General features: G+C 41.3%; 1 protein-coding gene across 1 annotated transcript in view; it reads left to right on the top strand.

Moving 5' to 3' along the window:
- The first annotated feature begins 433 nt into the window (after positions 1-433).
- The window catches only part of LOC306837056 (transmembrane protein 132C), a 108938-nt gene continuing 93854 nt past the window's right edge, over positions 434-15517 (top strand). The window contains exons 1-2 of the mRNA XM_079364535.1: positions 434-978; positions 1408-1586. Of these exons, the coding sequence (XP_079220661.1) occupies positions 1520-1586 (67 nt within the window). The 5' untranslated portion in view covers positions 434-978; positions 1408-1519. The remainder of the gene's footprint in view (positions 979-1407; positions 1587-15517) is intronic.

Raw genomic sequence — 15517 nt, forward strand, 5'->3', positions numbered from 1 at the left:
TGCTGACTGGATCCTAATGAGCCGTCCAGGTCATGGGAATGAGAGAAGGAAGTGATCCCAGTGCATGTTGTACTATGTATTGTGTGCCATTGTAAACCTATTTATTCTGAATGTGAAGCAAAATCAAAATGATGACATTCTCCCAAACGACATGTGTGCAGTTAACTAAAAAGCAAATCTTTAAATTTTCTCTTTATTGTTGTCATTGACTGTACTGAAAGCTGAGAACTTCTTTTTTGTTTATTGAAGCAAATGTCAATAATGCTGCTGAAGATGACGTAAGGGAGACACCTTGTAATGGTGCTTAGCTGGTGCACAAGTTGTCATGATTGACTTCCCGATACAAACATTTCCACCTTCAACACAACTAAATGTGCTCTGATGTGAGCTGTGCTTACTTAGTTTTTCCGCCTTTTGAGACTAAAAGAAAAGATTTCGCAAATCCCATGCGATTTAAGTCGGGAATTGAATGGCACAAAAGCTGCTGACGTGACGCCCTCAAAGCCTCTAATTTGCCAATCGAGCCCGGAGTGCGCGTCCCGTTCTCCCCTCAGTTTGTGCACAAGCTCCCTCAGATCCAGCACGCGGACAAGGGATGCAGCGCGTGGACGGCTCAAGAAGCACCTCTTCATCACCAGCTCTGAAATGTGCACGCTTCTTCATACCGCGGAAAGTTTCAGGACTATTTGTTAGACATTGAATGCTATTGGATTTCACGCGCAGCGTCCAGGTGATTTTGTTTATTTTTTTTTATTTTTTTTACCGCTGTGGATCCACTTACCTGTGAAATACACGTAAGAGGAGTCGTCGCGCGTGACATCAGATCTTTTCAGAAGGCAGGGATTGTTTGAGGACTTATTTTGCATCAATCTGGTGGGAAATTCTATTGCCTGGTTTGAAGACACGGGTGTCTCTGACTGCATATAAGCTGCTACTGGAGGAGCTCGCGGTGCTGAATCCTGTGCAAGAGGATAAATGGTAAGACGCAACAAACAAAAAAAAGAAAGAAAAAGAACACTTCATTATTTTAACACAAGTATTTCATGGCGTTTTAGTTCGCTTTTTGCAGCCTCAAGGTTCAGGTTTCAAATGTTTTAATGTTTAAATACAGTTAAGAAATATAATAATAATCTTCATAGATTAAACAAGTAATACCATTTTGCTGATGGATGCCATTAGAACTCCAAGGCACCTGTTTCATCCCCAGAAATTAAACTATCTGTTAAATATCAACATATGTAAGGTTTTTCCTATTTACATGAGGTTCTTTCCTAAAGTTAATTCATCAAATGTGTTCCTTTAAAATCTACCATTAGGAATTAAAAACTATACAGGATCAGTTTTGAGCTGTGGACTGTAAATATTTGTGGTGATAGCCTTTAATGACGTGGACTTCTCGATTTGCAGGCGGTGTCACACGGAATAAACCTGTTTTGCTTTAAATGGAGAACCGCATGGACAGGATAAATTGAGGGCTAAGTTGTGCGTCTTTCTGCCGAGGGGATTCTGAAGAATAAATATGAGTTCGTTGCGCGCAATGGGGCCATTCCAGCGCGTGGGACTCACCGCGCTGCTCCTGTGCACAGGTAAGACAGAAGAGCTGTGGGTATGAAAGTCCAGATGCAGGATCGCCTCAATGCAACTCATACATACATCAACTTTTATATAGTGATTTTTTTTTCAGTGTGGGACATTATGCTAATTATTTCATCTCAGCCAAGGGGACATATATGATTTATGAAATGCCTAATTGGCTGTAACTCGCTCTGGCAGAATACAAAATGACTTGTAATATTAACATGAATGAGCCACAGTTGCCTATAGTGAGAAGGGGTGTGGGGGTTGTAGCAGCAATGAAATATGAAGTAGTGTGTGTATGAGTATGGCACTGCAGAGCCCCAGGAGTAACAGCAGACTGCAGATGGTTAAGGTTTACTCAGAAGTGCTTTTTCCCACTGATTTTGAACAGTGTTCAACTTAGAAATTCTTGGATGTTGGAGGAATGTGTGGGTGTTTCATATCAATTGATTTACATGTTTGTTGTCCTGTATGAACAAACAGTTTTTTGAACATTAGAGGAAAATACACAAGTTTAACATCTCTCTTTATCCGAACTTATGCGGTACAATATGATTTTTATCACTTGTTCTGAAAAAGGGGCCGCAATAAAGGGCACTGTTATACACTAGAGTGGGAGGATTCCTGCTCGGAGTAATCCTGCGCTTTTTTTCTGTGTGGGCCCGACAAGAGTGGATTGGGATGGAAAATTGAAAAGTTTCAAAACCAGACACATTAAGCCTTTATTTATTTTATTTTTTTTATCTCTCTCTTGGTCTTACTCTCTTTCACACACACTCACACACACACACACCCTGTACCAAAGTGCAAAAAGCAACAGGAATTCAGTACATTTCCTTCTACACATTACTCAAAGTTAACCCTATTCCTTTGGTAGTTTGAGAGGTCTGATTTGACCTATTCCTGAAATACTGAAAAGCAAATGATAGAAGGCTGTTCAGGCATTTTCCATAAACCATCAAGATGGCTGCTGTGGATGGAGAACATTCTGAATCTGCTTTCACTCTGGACTTGATGGGACAACTCAGACAGATTATACAGAGGAGGTATGAAGTGTGTGTAAACAGATGAATAGCATGTAGTGATGTTTTATCCAATAATCACAACTACTTAAACATCCAGCATTAAAGTAAAATATCTGAGGCCAAACAACTCCAAATATATTGACTATATATATTTAAGTATCAAATATGTTCTCCCTGTACTTAGGGGTGGACCAGTTGTACAAGTGATGGGCCAAAGCCTATAAGGCCTAACTAGTATCACAGCGTGTTTATCTTTTAGTGAATATCAGTGGTTGTATGATTCTTTGTATTTTAAAAAGAAAAAAAGTAACATTTATTTGCTGGCCCTTTTTGGTCTTATTCCTAATGAAAATCACGTCAAAACAAAATAACTTACAATAGAACAAATAAAACTGGTCTTGCAAACCAGCCTTCAAAACAAATTAAAAACTAAAAGAAAGTTATTCTTTCTTAAATTGCTGCCCTAAAGGTTATTTGTCTATCTACCTGTGTCCAAAATGTGCAAATGAAAGTCAAAAACCCCCCAAAAAGGAATCTGATACAAAACCAGAAACCAGTGCTGTAGGTGAGGTAGCTATAGCTTCTATGTCCTAAAATTTGCCAAAAGTTCGTCTTCCTCCTCGTCACAGCACAAGAACACAAATAATGTCAACTTAGGGTGGCTGGCAAGATAGTAGATGGATGACTCAACACACGTTTTCATTGTTTTGAATCGTGCAAAACCAAAAGCCAACCATGTGATACTGTAACAAGCAAGCAGGGTTTGGATCACATTTGGTTAACATTTTGATTTACTGTTAAATGTTCCAATCCGAGTCTGGCACTGGCTCTAATAAACCATCTTATTATTGTTTCTAATGCCCTTTCCCCTTGCATATCTGCTTCTTTTTTAATTATTCCTTTAACTGAGACGAATACTTTCCAATGGTTGCACTGATAAGTCCTTTTTAAACATTTTTATCACTTTACAATCATAATCTTACTCATACAATATATTCTTGAGACAGTGAGAGGTGACAGTTGAGACCTGTTTTTCACATGAATAAGTTAAAAAGGGTTTTCAATTTCCCGTGCTTCTGTGGCAGACATCTGCATCCTTTTAGATTCTTCAAGGTTTTTTCCAGGTATGAAGTGATTATGCAGACTGTGCAACCTTAAACGGAACTGTATAGTATTTGGCAATCCAATAATTAAACCACAAACAAGCTAAGAGACTAAAAACTGTTCACCTCATTTCACTGTTAGGAGGAGCATGAAGAAGTGTGAGATGAAATGGCTTGGACTGTGAGCGGCAGGAGGGAATGCCAGGCTGCAATAGATTGCATTCCAGGGTTAATAACACAGAGACACAAGTCTTAAAGTAAAAGGTCATGTGATGAACAGAATTGTGTTCACTCTGAAGGACAACCCTGCCATTTGTTGAACGCTTGAAATACTATGTATTTTGGTCTTGTATAAAATAAATTGTTGTTTTGTTTGTGGGACACATTGTTAAAGCAACACAGAAAATATGTAGTCATTTTAGCAAGTAATTACATGTTCATAGCAGTTGAATACGTACATCTACCTGTTGTTTGTAGATCAAATATGAACTCTCTTTTGCTTCGTTTTGGTGTCTGACAACCCTTGAGAGCTTGGATTACATTTGATTGACTAACACCAGCTTGTTTCCGACTTTTTTGTGTGATTTGGTTTGTTTTAGCTGGTTTTTTTAGTCATTGATTGGGGTTGGTGATATGATCATGATTCCTTGTTGAAATCTTTAGTTGAATTCTGGCAAAAAAAATATTTTTAAATATTGATGTAAATAGGTGCTGTGCTGTAACTTTGTTTACAGTAATACAGCGATGCCACAATCATGCTTCATTTCCATAAATGGTAAAGTTCTGTCAATTTATGCAAATGTAATTTGTAGGTGACAGCATTGGTATGAAAATATTGTGTCCCTTATTATGTGAAGAGCTTTAGCCTTGCAGCTGTGGGTGTGCAGTATTGCAGCTGGTGAGGGAGAAAAACTAGGCGCTTCATTTTTTATTTTTTTTAAAAATCGTCCTCAAATGTGTAGCCTATACCATAAGTGAAATATTGACCAGGAAAGTGTTTCATTTCTAACAAAAGTGGGAGTATCAGATAGTAGACGACCCAGATACTGAGGGTGCTGCACTAAATTACTTTTTTGGCAATTAACACTTTTTAGCTGATTCAGAGGATGTTTTGCCCCCTGCTGATTCACTCTTTTCTACTAACTGGCACATCTTGTGCTTTTAGGAGAAATTAAGATAAGCACCAAGTGCGAAGATAAGAAGGACCTCACCTTCTGGACAATGTTCAGCTGATCAGGGTGTGTTGCCAAGGAACCGACAGTGAAAAGTTTAAAACTGAATTTATTAGAATGAGAGATGTAGAAATTCTTCAGCAGAGCTTTAACACTCCATATGTTGCTTGCCAGTACTAATATAAATACTGGTGAAGCATTTGTTTACTACTTGATCTTCAACTCTCCAATATGGCGCTGCATGTGCAGATGTCCAGCTGCAACATACAGCTTTTTATGCAGTGTTTTTATCTCACCAGACGTTAAGTCCATAAACTTAAAAACACAAATCAAAAGGGAACAGTATGCTAATGTTCTGTGTCTGAAAACTGTTTGATATACTGTAACCCCTGTCACATCACAGTAAGGTGCTGATAGGGCATAAACAATGGCAATATGTGGGTTGATACAACTGATCTTGTATTGGGTTGTGAACTGCTTCTGCTGGTTAACTTAGATATACATAGACTTTTAAAAGCAGTATATTATATATTGGATTATCTTAAACAACCATTCATCTTCTTGTGGATAATTGCTGATGACACGAGAGTGTAATTATAAATGCCCACAGTGGCCTACTCTTGAAAATGTGGAGGCTCAAACGATTAACTAAATTTAAATGTTCATTAGCACTTTCTTCCTTTCAGCCTGTACTAACAGCATGCGTGCGTCACAGTCAAAATCAGCTTTTTATTTCCCCGCAAGTGCAAGGTGACGCATTTTTTCCCTGACGCTACCTTTCAATTTTCCTACTCTGCCGCTTGTGTAGACGGACCAAGAATCAAGAGAGGAGGGGACTCTCCAAGCCACCGGCTCTCACTGCTCTAACTCAGTGCTTGTTGACTTGTTTACAAAGTCAAGATAACCCTGCCTTACTCATATCAACACTGTTGTCAACACCAGAGAAACTTTTTTCTTCTCATCACTGTAAGATGTTTTTTGGCGAGCCTCTGAGTGTTATGATTCAAGTCAACAGCTCCTCGATGCGAAGCACCACACATCTGTTAGTCCACATTCAATACAAGAGCACTACAAGTAACATTGTTTGCAAGGGGAATCTAAAATTCATTGAGCAAAGAACTAAATATTTAATGTGAAAGTGTGTATATCAATTCATAAACATCACCAGGTAAGGAGAGACGTAACTGAAATTGTTGGTTAATGTTTTAGTTTTTCTTTAACTAATAGAATTACGAGAAAGTTATTGACAGGAATTGACTTTGTTCTAGTGCTTTCAGTGTACTGTTCAAGAACAGTTCAGCCCTTCTTGTCGGGCAGGAAATCAAAAGAACACTAAATGAGTGTCTTTTTTGGGCAGCTTATCTAAAAACTAAAAAGCAGACCTATAGTTTAATCTAAGAGTTATGAAGTAAATGTTAAGCCATTTCCATGACAGGAGAGGGACTTTTGTGCCGTCTCCCTTTGCGATGTTAATTTTCTTTACCAGGAACTGCAATGCCCTGAGGGAAAAAGAGACAAAAAGTGACTCTCTGTTTCCGCAGGTTTACTGCGTTACTAATAGGATCAAAGACAAAGAGGATGAAAAGGAGAATAAGTAGTATATGACAGCATTAAGATGAAACATCACTTCGTTTTATTTATTCACTCTGAATGTTTTGGCGATTGGGAATACAATTGATGCCGGCTGGCGCACGAAGATCCACGCTGATGCACCCGGACACACATAATCACATACAATCGCACGTGTGCAGCATCTCTAAAGCCTCTGTGACACACTGTAGATATGCACTGTAAACACACTGAGCCACACAGACACTCATCTGCTTGGGCAAACAACTTCAGAGCCATCCAACTGCGAACGGCTCACACTCTGCGGGAGGTCCAGAGACAATTAGCATAACTAACAGAATACTCAGATCTCACACCAAGAAAAGCAGGAAAAAAAACAAAACCTAAACAGACAGTGGAGAGTGAATAAAAGATTGACGGAGACACCAGAAATTTCTCTCACATCAACAGCTTCGGTCCCACAAGACAGTGAAGACACACAACACCATCTCTCTCTCGAGCTTAAGCCCCCTCATGAGGTAGCCTCACACTGCATCACTTTATAGAAGAGTAGGAGTTACAGTTTCACAAGTTTGCCAAGGATTTGTCCTTCTTTTTTGTACCTGAAATCGTTTTGTTCCAGTTTTTGTGTCTATGCTGTAGGAGGTAGAATCGATGGCAGAGTTGATGGGATAGGTTTTGGGAATTGTGGTTCTTCCAAGGTCAGGGCAGAAGGATATTACCTTTTTGTCTGTTTTTTTCCAACATGACTCATAACAGTGCAGGTATAGATAGGCAACACTGCTGTAAAGCAGTCTTCTGCGTCTGTTGCTCTCCACAACCAACATTTGCAACATTTTTCTGTTTGTGTCCTTCACTGTCTTTTCCAACAACTTCTCTTCATCAAGTTAATCATTTTTAAAGGCATTTTAAACTTACCAGTTGGAGAGCTCAGCCTGGCTGAACAAGACTAAGATGCTGAGTTAAATTGTAATTCCAAACTGACAATTTGGAATTGAAACCTGAGGCAAAGCTAGTTTTAGAAACAAGGTTTTAAAAGCTTAAGAAACAAGGTTCCCCAAATCAAGACTCAAATCCCTCACCAATTTGAGGGGTAAACATCGCTGAGAGTGCCTGCAATTAAAAAATGCATTGTGTTTAAGATTTTTTACTTATGATAGATTATTATAGAAAGGACTGACAGTTTGTTTTGTGGAAAGTGGAAATTCAACAAACATTAGGGTCAGGTGTTGTGAATTACTTTTCAGTGCTAGTATGTTGAAAGGACGACGCGGGCCCACACTCCTGTGGAGTCACCGCCCACAGAGGAAGCCATAGGGGTCGGGTGCATTGTGTATCGGGTGGCAGTCGCTGACGGGGGCCTCAGCAACCCGATCCCCGGACGCAGCTTCTGGCTTTTGGGACGTGGAATGTCACTTCACTGGGGGGGAAGGAGCCTGAGCTTGTGGGGGAGGATTGGAGGGTGTGTTCCAACTACCGGGTAACCACACTCCTCAGCCTCCCTGGGAGAGTCTATTCCAGGGGACTGGAGAGGAAGATCCGGTCGTTAGTCAAACTTCTGATCCAAGAGGAACAATGCGGTTTTCGTCCTGGCCGCGGAACACTGGACCAGCTCTACACTCTCCAGTGGGTGCTCGAGGGTTCACGGGAGTTCGCCCAACCAGTCCACGTGCTTTGTGGATCTGGAGAAGGCATTCAACCGTGTCCCCTGTGGCGTCCTGTGGGGGATGCTCCAATAGTATGGGGTTCGGGGCCCTTTGGTAAGGGCGGTTCGGAGTGGCTGGGATAAGGATCAGCACCTCTAAATCTGAGGCCATGGTTCTCGACCGGAAAAAGGTGGCTTGCCCTTTCTGGGTCGGTGGGGAGTCCTTGCCCCAGGTGGAGGAGTTTAAGTATCTCGGGGTCTTGTTCACGAGTGGGGGGAAGATGGAGCGTGAGATCGACAGACGGATCGGTGCAGCGTCGATCTTCGTTCCTACCCTCACCTATGGTCATGACCGAAAGAACGACATCCCGGATACAACAGCCAAAATGGGCTTCCTCCGTATGGCTGGGTGCACCCTTAGAGATAGGGCAGGGAGCTCGGAGTAGAGCCGCTACTTCTTCACATCAAGAGGAGTCAGTTGAGGTGGTTTGGCCACTGTCCGGATGCCCCTTGGACGCCTCCCGAGGGAGGTGTTCCGGGCATGTCCCTTGGGGAGGAGGCCTTGGGGTCAACCCAGGACACGCTGGAGAGACTATGTCTCTCAGCTGGCTTGGGAACGCTTCGGGGTCCCACCGGAAGAGCTGGAGGAGGTGTCTGGTGTGAGGGAAGTCTGGGCATCTCTGCTTAGACTGCTGCCTCCGCGACCCGGCCCCGGATAAACTGCAGAAAATTGATGGATGGATGCTAGTATGTTCATGTATTGTTTCCTTGGTTGTGTGATACATTGACAAGGAAAAAATAAATCAGTTATTGATTGATCTTTGGGCTTCAGGCTACCTGAGCTGAGAATTGTAAGCTTATTTGAACAAACTGTTTAATTTCTAGTTGCCACTACATGTCCTGATGGCGTGTTGGTCTCTGTAAATTATAATCTGTTGAAAATAAATTTTAAAAAATAAAATAAAAAATAAATAAAAAAATCAGCATCAACTGCGTTGCTGTGTATAAGCAGTATTAGGATACAAAATGTCAGCTTCTCCATTTTGGCATGGCCTGCCATAGCAAAACAAAATTATAATTAGATCCACAATAATCTGAAATAATCCCATATGGCCTTCCAAAATTGTAGTTCTCTCATTCCCTTGGTCTTTTCCCGTCTCTTGTCTTTCTGACAAACATCCTCACCAAACCTTCATATGTTGATGTTTTTTCTAAAGATCAACCACATTAGCTTAGAATGTGGTCTAAAAATAATTATTTAAATACTATCCTGACTCATGCCTGCTTGTAAAAAATGTGCTACTAATGACCTTTAAAGCTACTTGATTAACATGTTAATGTTTTTACATCACTCAGCCAAAAAGAGGATCACTGTAAACACCAGACCATTTCTTAGCTGGGCATGGTGACTTTCTGTAGCTATGTAGTCACCATATAAGCAGAAAATACGATTAAAACACTGCAAATTCCAAAAACTTAAAATCAAACAAAAACTGTGTTGACTGTGGTTTAATTCGTCTAGTTTTTATTAGACTTAGACAGAACTTTATTGATCCTTTTGGGATGACTCCCTCAAGGAAATTTAGGATTATTAGGTTATTTACCACTCAAAATGCATTGAGTTCCCAGGGTCAGATGAGTTAAGATTAAAGTTAATGTCGGAAACTTTAGAGTTGGGTCACCTAGTTGTAAGACTCAATAATATGGGAAGCTATAGTCCCTGACACACCAAGCAGACGGCAAAGGACTAGTGGCAATAAATGCCGCCTTTGGGGTCGCCTCTTGGCCAAAAAGTTAAACTAAAACACTTCGCAAAGACTACAACCAACAGCCAACCACCACGTAGGCTCTGCGCATGCGTGAGAGGCAAAGACTCTCCGTGCCGTCAGGCGGCGGTCGCCTGTAATTGTAATTCCAAAAAAAGGTGGAACCGGGGTAGGAAAAGGAAGAATGTGCATAAATAAACCTTTGTAGTGTTACAAGAATACTTTATTCTCACCACTCATAATATGAGTACTTCTAATTGAGATAACAATAATGTCTGATAAAAAGTTGAAAATGGCACTGGCATTATCATCCCTTGGTATTTTATTAGGGGGAACAAGAACAGGGGAGGTGCTTACATGTTTCTTTTTTGCTGCTGGAGATTGAAAAGGCTTTGGCACACTGGCTGATCAGCTTACTTTAAATATCGGATCACTGATGTGCCTTAATGTGTACTGCTTTAATCTATGCTTGGCACATTTCTGCACTCTATCCAAGGCAGTAACAAGGATTTTATGATGTCTCTTATGGAACCATTCTGTCCCCATTTCCCAAATGGGCCATACACTCAGAGCCAGTGCAGGCCATAGTCCCAATAATGTTGGATGAATCCCTTCCTCAAAAAAGGTACAAATAAAGGGGAGCCTATACATTTTCAAAACTGAAGGATTTAAACAGAGACATAAAATCACATTTGCTTTCCGGGGGTCCTGACGCTGAGCGAGGCTCTTGTTACTGGTCAGAGACCAGTTGGATGCCAGAATTGCAATTGTAATTGGTCCCCTCTGGAGGCAGTGTTTCTGTGTATAATTCATGAATACACTCATGTATTGCGGGGCCCTCACTTCCAGCAGTATGATTGGAAGAATGTCAGTTTTTTTTTTTTTTCCCAGGTGACTGATGTGATAGCTGGACTAAGGTGGTGGGTCTTTGTACATACATGATTTTAACCCCGACCGACTGGTTAAGGTCAGGAAATGGGATTGGGAAAGGTTAGAATAGTTGTCTATGGGTAACCTCTTGACTCCTCCTGATGAAAGTTAGGGATTGGCGTATCATTATGCGTGCAAAATTTCAATTTGGCATATGCATTGCATGACATTTCAATGTTGTGTTAGTTGTACGCAAACTGGGTTCGATTTTAATCACCACTTTCATTTTCTTTAGTTCTCGTTCCTTTTGGTTTGGTCTCCTTGAGGGTTCGCTTTATTGATTCCCTGAAAATTCAAGAATGCTAATTTACTATTAATGTAAAACAGGTGGATTTTTTTCCTGCTATCTACATGTCTTTGTAATCACTGGACACAACAGAAAAATTGATGAGCTGAATTCCAATTTTTCAAGCTGTGTTTCCTGTGATCGGTCAGGTGAATATTTTTTCAGAAGAGCATATGCCCTATAGCCTCAGCATACAAAGTTGAACAATTTGACGGTATATTGACACTCAGTAAACAAGATGTGACAGTCAAGTAGGCTACATACTGTACATGTCTTTAAACTTGGTTGTAATCTCTGTTTTACATCTTTCATGCAGGGTGCCGGAGCAGAAAGATTTTCTCTGTGCATTTAACTGTCTGTTGACGTGTTGTCTGCTACAGCCAATCTGTTTTCGAGTAAGCCTAAACAGACTGTCAGATGAGACAGCTTTTGCTGAATCAACATCAGATACAGTACATAAACAGAAAACACTGCAGATGCTTTGAAAAGTGGCAGACATTTTTTATGAGAATAGAGTATGGCTGCAATTATTCATTTCTGTGGAATATTTTTTTCATTTCAATTGAATCTTCTCGACTTAAAGGCAAGGTTGCTACTTTCAAAACCATTCAAGTTTTCCAAAATTACCTACCTTAAGAATGTTAGAATATTGAGACTTCACATTTCTAATTTAGTCATTGCAACCGCCCAAAACCTAAATTCAATTCAGAAAAAAACAACACTATTTGTCCCCGGGGGGCAATTCAAGTAAGTAAGTAAAGTAAGCGAGCCAACTAATGGATGGGCGCATTGTAGGCGTTTGTCAGGTGGTTTAAGCCCCATCTCAGCTCCAGCTCTTGGCCTGTGGTTAGGTTGAGTTAAAATTAAGCATTTCCAGCATGGCGACCGCCACTGATGGGCTTCCAAAGACCATAGTCGTGAAGCTTCCCTCATGAGTACTTAAAGTTCCTCCTGTCCACCATCGTCTGAGTTTCCATAAAGGTTTAAAAACTAATTAGGGATTAGTTGAATTAAAAAGACAATTGTTTTTCACAGGTATAGAGGGGAGAGAGGTTATACCGTCCAGCTCTTTCAATCAATAATAATCTCAAAGCTGCTCAACTCTATTCAGAACTCTTCACAGTTTTTAATATTGAGCTGCTAGTGTAAAATGGCTAAACTGACAGACATTATGTCCCTGGTGTATTAAATAAAAAATAAGCTTCTAATGCATCTGGATGGTTGGAGTATCTTATGCTGCATTGCAGTTTTACAAACACTGCAAGTAATAATCAAAGTTCTACTCTATGCAGATCGATCAGTGTGATGATGAGCTTGGAGGTTAGGGAAACACATATTCAGTTTTCATTTAGACACCAGTTTTCAATTAGGACAAGGCTCCCTCTCTCAACGGAGCAAGAAAGGGCAAGTCAGACTGAACATCTCGAAGCCTTGCGTAAAAGGCTCCCAACCGCTCCATGTATGTAGATGAAGTGTTGAGTTTTACATCCCAGCCATACGGATTTAAAGCCCATAAAAGTAATGTGAAAATATTTCCAGAATTTAACATAGCATTTATATTGATGTCATACAAAGGCTGATTTTTTTTCCTGGTCACTTTGCCTTCTCTCATCAAATACTGCACCATCAGCTGAGTGCAATTTGCCCTCCTTTGCTTTTATTTGAGCAAACAAGTAATTCTACTTTACAAGTTGGCTTTTCTGTCCAATTCAAGGGATGAAGACTGAAGGATTCTGACCAAAAACTGCCAATGGTTTATCTCTCCGTTGTCATGTCAGATCTGCTCAAATGCAAAGAGGAATCTCCGCTTTGGAAAGCTTGTTACTACCACTTCTATCTGAATGCTGTACACAATAGAGGTCTTTTCATGTGTAGACTTTTTTCAAGTATGGCTCTCAACAGGAGCTCTGCAATTACAGAAATGTGATGACCTGACATTTCCTGGCCAGCAGCACCCCCCTCTTGCAATCTGTCCGCACAACAGAGCTGGGAAATGACACCATGCTGTGACAAAGATCATGCCTCACACTCTTTGTTTTTTTTCATGCGTTTAGTTGGTTGATGAAGTGGAAGAGAAAGAGAATTGTTGACCATTATCAGAGAATAACCTTTAAAAATCTGTGGTGCTGAAATGTAAGATCTTTCACATGAATTCTTTTACTTTTGTCATCCAGAACCCTCGCCATTACATCCCAATATAGATTGGTTTTAGTGTTTTGAAATGGATAGATGACTAGCTGTTTAAAGTTGGCTTGTTCAAAGAAAGCTCTGGATCTCATTTCAAGGAATAAAAAAAACAAAACAAAAAAAAACACCAAGTTCCCACTCGTCATAAAAAACACATGTTCCCGCTGGCAAACCTTGGCAACATCACAGCAAACCTGATTGCTTGATTGGAAAAACTAAATCAAATACTAAAGACTTCCATGGAGAGGAACACTATTGAGTTCAAATTATTTTTGGCAGGTTTAGCCTTGTACCTGAGCCTCGATAAAAGGAGGCGGCAGTAGCTCAGTCTGAAGGGACTTGGGTTGGGCCGGTTCAAGTCACAAAAATATAGAAATTGGTTTGGTAGCTGGAGAAGTGCCAGACCGCTTCGAGAACTGCTGAAGTGCTCTTGAGCAAGGCATCAAACCCCCACCAGCTCAGGGGATGCTTTCAGCCGCCACACTCTGACATCTCTCCATTAATGCATGTCCACAAGTCCTGCTTGTGCATGTGTGTGATTCAGGCGCGTGTGTGAGAAGCATGTCAGTAAAATAACATTTTGTAAACCACAACTTCCCCCTCTGGGATTAATAAAGTATCAAATCAAATTTACAAATCAAATAATAAAAAAACAAAAAAAAAAACGTGTGTATGAAGGGTTAAGGGTGAAGATTAGCATCATCATTGGGTTGGGTATGGCTCAGTGGCAGGGGCGTGTGCAGCGGGCATGGACCCCCTTTGGAATCTGATTGGCCCGCCCAGGTGCCGCCCAAAATCCAAATCTTTGATTGGCTATCTGCCTAACCTGAGGAAACTACAATCAACTATTCTGGCGGTTTTCAACAGGCTAAAATTTTTAATTTGGAGAAAAAAAAAAGTGCAACCCTTTCCATAAACATTTCCAAGCAGAACTGTAACTACTTGTCTGACTTGCAATGCATTTGAAAGTGAATAAATGTATTCTTGCAAGTGAGACAGCATGCACGTGTTTGCATGCAACTTTCTTGTTGCTTCAAATTTTTAATTTGCACAGACATTTTGGCTTGCTCAGGAATCCAGCTATGAAGATGTTTATTTAAAACATTTTGTTTTTCAGGCTTCTGCAGAGCTTGATGACAACACATTGTTTTAAAGCAGGCGTGTTAGAGCAGGGAGACATCTAAAAGTCTGAGGAAGCTGGCCCTTGAGGACTGGAGTTTGACACCTGTGCTCTATAATAAAGGCTAAAAAATGCCCAAAAATAAATCTTTAAAAAAAAAAAAAAAATACATATCAAATTATTTGCATACGTGTGTCCACAAATGCCATGCCCCCCCTACATAAATCAGTGCCCCAGCATCACTACCTTCTGTCGAATCACCTCTTTGAACCCCTCCAGTCACGTTTCCGTCCCCTCCATAGCACCAAAGCCCTGGTCAAGGTTAGGGTTAGTTAATATTGCAGACTCTGGCGCCCTCAACATCCTCCTTCTCCTGGACCTCAGTGCGGCTTTCGACACTGTCGACCACTCCATCCTCCTCGCAAGGTTCCAGCAGCTGGGTGTTGAGGGCACCGCTCTAGACTGGCTCACCTCATACTTCACTGACCGCAAGCACTTCAATTCCCTCTCTGGCTTCACCTCCACTCTTTCCTCCGTCAGTCAGGGGGTGCACCAAGGCTCTGTTCTTGGCCCCCTGCTCTTCATCTGCTCCCTCTCCCCCCTTTGGCCACATCGTACGCAGTTTCAACTTGGACCTGACGACACACAGATCTACCTCAGCACCAAACCCACTCACAACCCTCCCCTCACCCACATTTTAAACTGCATCTCTGCAATAAAAATCCTGGCTATCCCACAAATTTCTTAAACTAAACTCCGACAAAACTTAACTCCTCCTCAATGGCACAAAATCCACCCTCACTAAGCTTGGACCCATCTCCCTCACCATTGACAACACAACCATCACTCCTTCCCCCCCTGACCTCCTTATCCACATCCGGCTCTCTCGTGTCCTGTGATCATCCTCCACCCTGCCCCCATCATGTTTAAAAACCTACGGGGACCGGGCTTTCTCCCATGCAGCTCTCCGTCTTTGGAACTCCCTTCCTCAGCCTATCCGTGACTTACCCTCCTAACCCCTTTTTAAATCCTGTCGAGTAAACCTACCTGTATGCCCAAGCCTACAACCTCCCCTACCCTTAACTACTCTACCCCCTCCCCTCCCGGTGCTTTTCTGTGGTTTTCTCCGTTTCTTC

Source organism: Symphodus melops (assembly GCF_947650265.1).
Source record: "Symphodus melops genome assembly, chromosome: 16".
Classification (NCBI taxonomy): domain Eukaryota; kingdom Metazoa; phylum Chordata; class Actinopteri; order Labriformes; family Labridae; genus Symphodus; species Symphodus melops.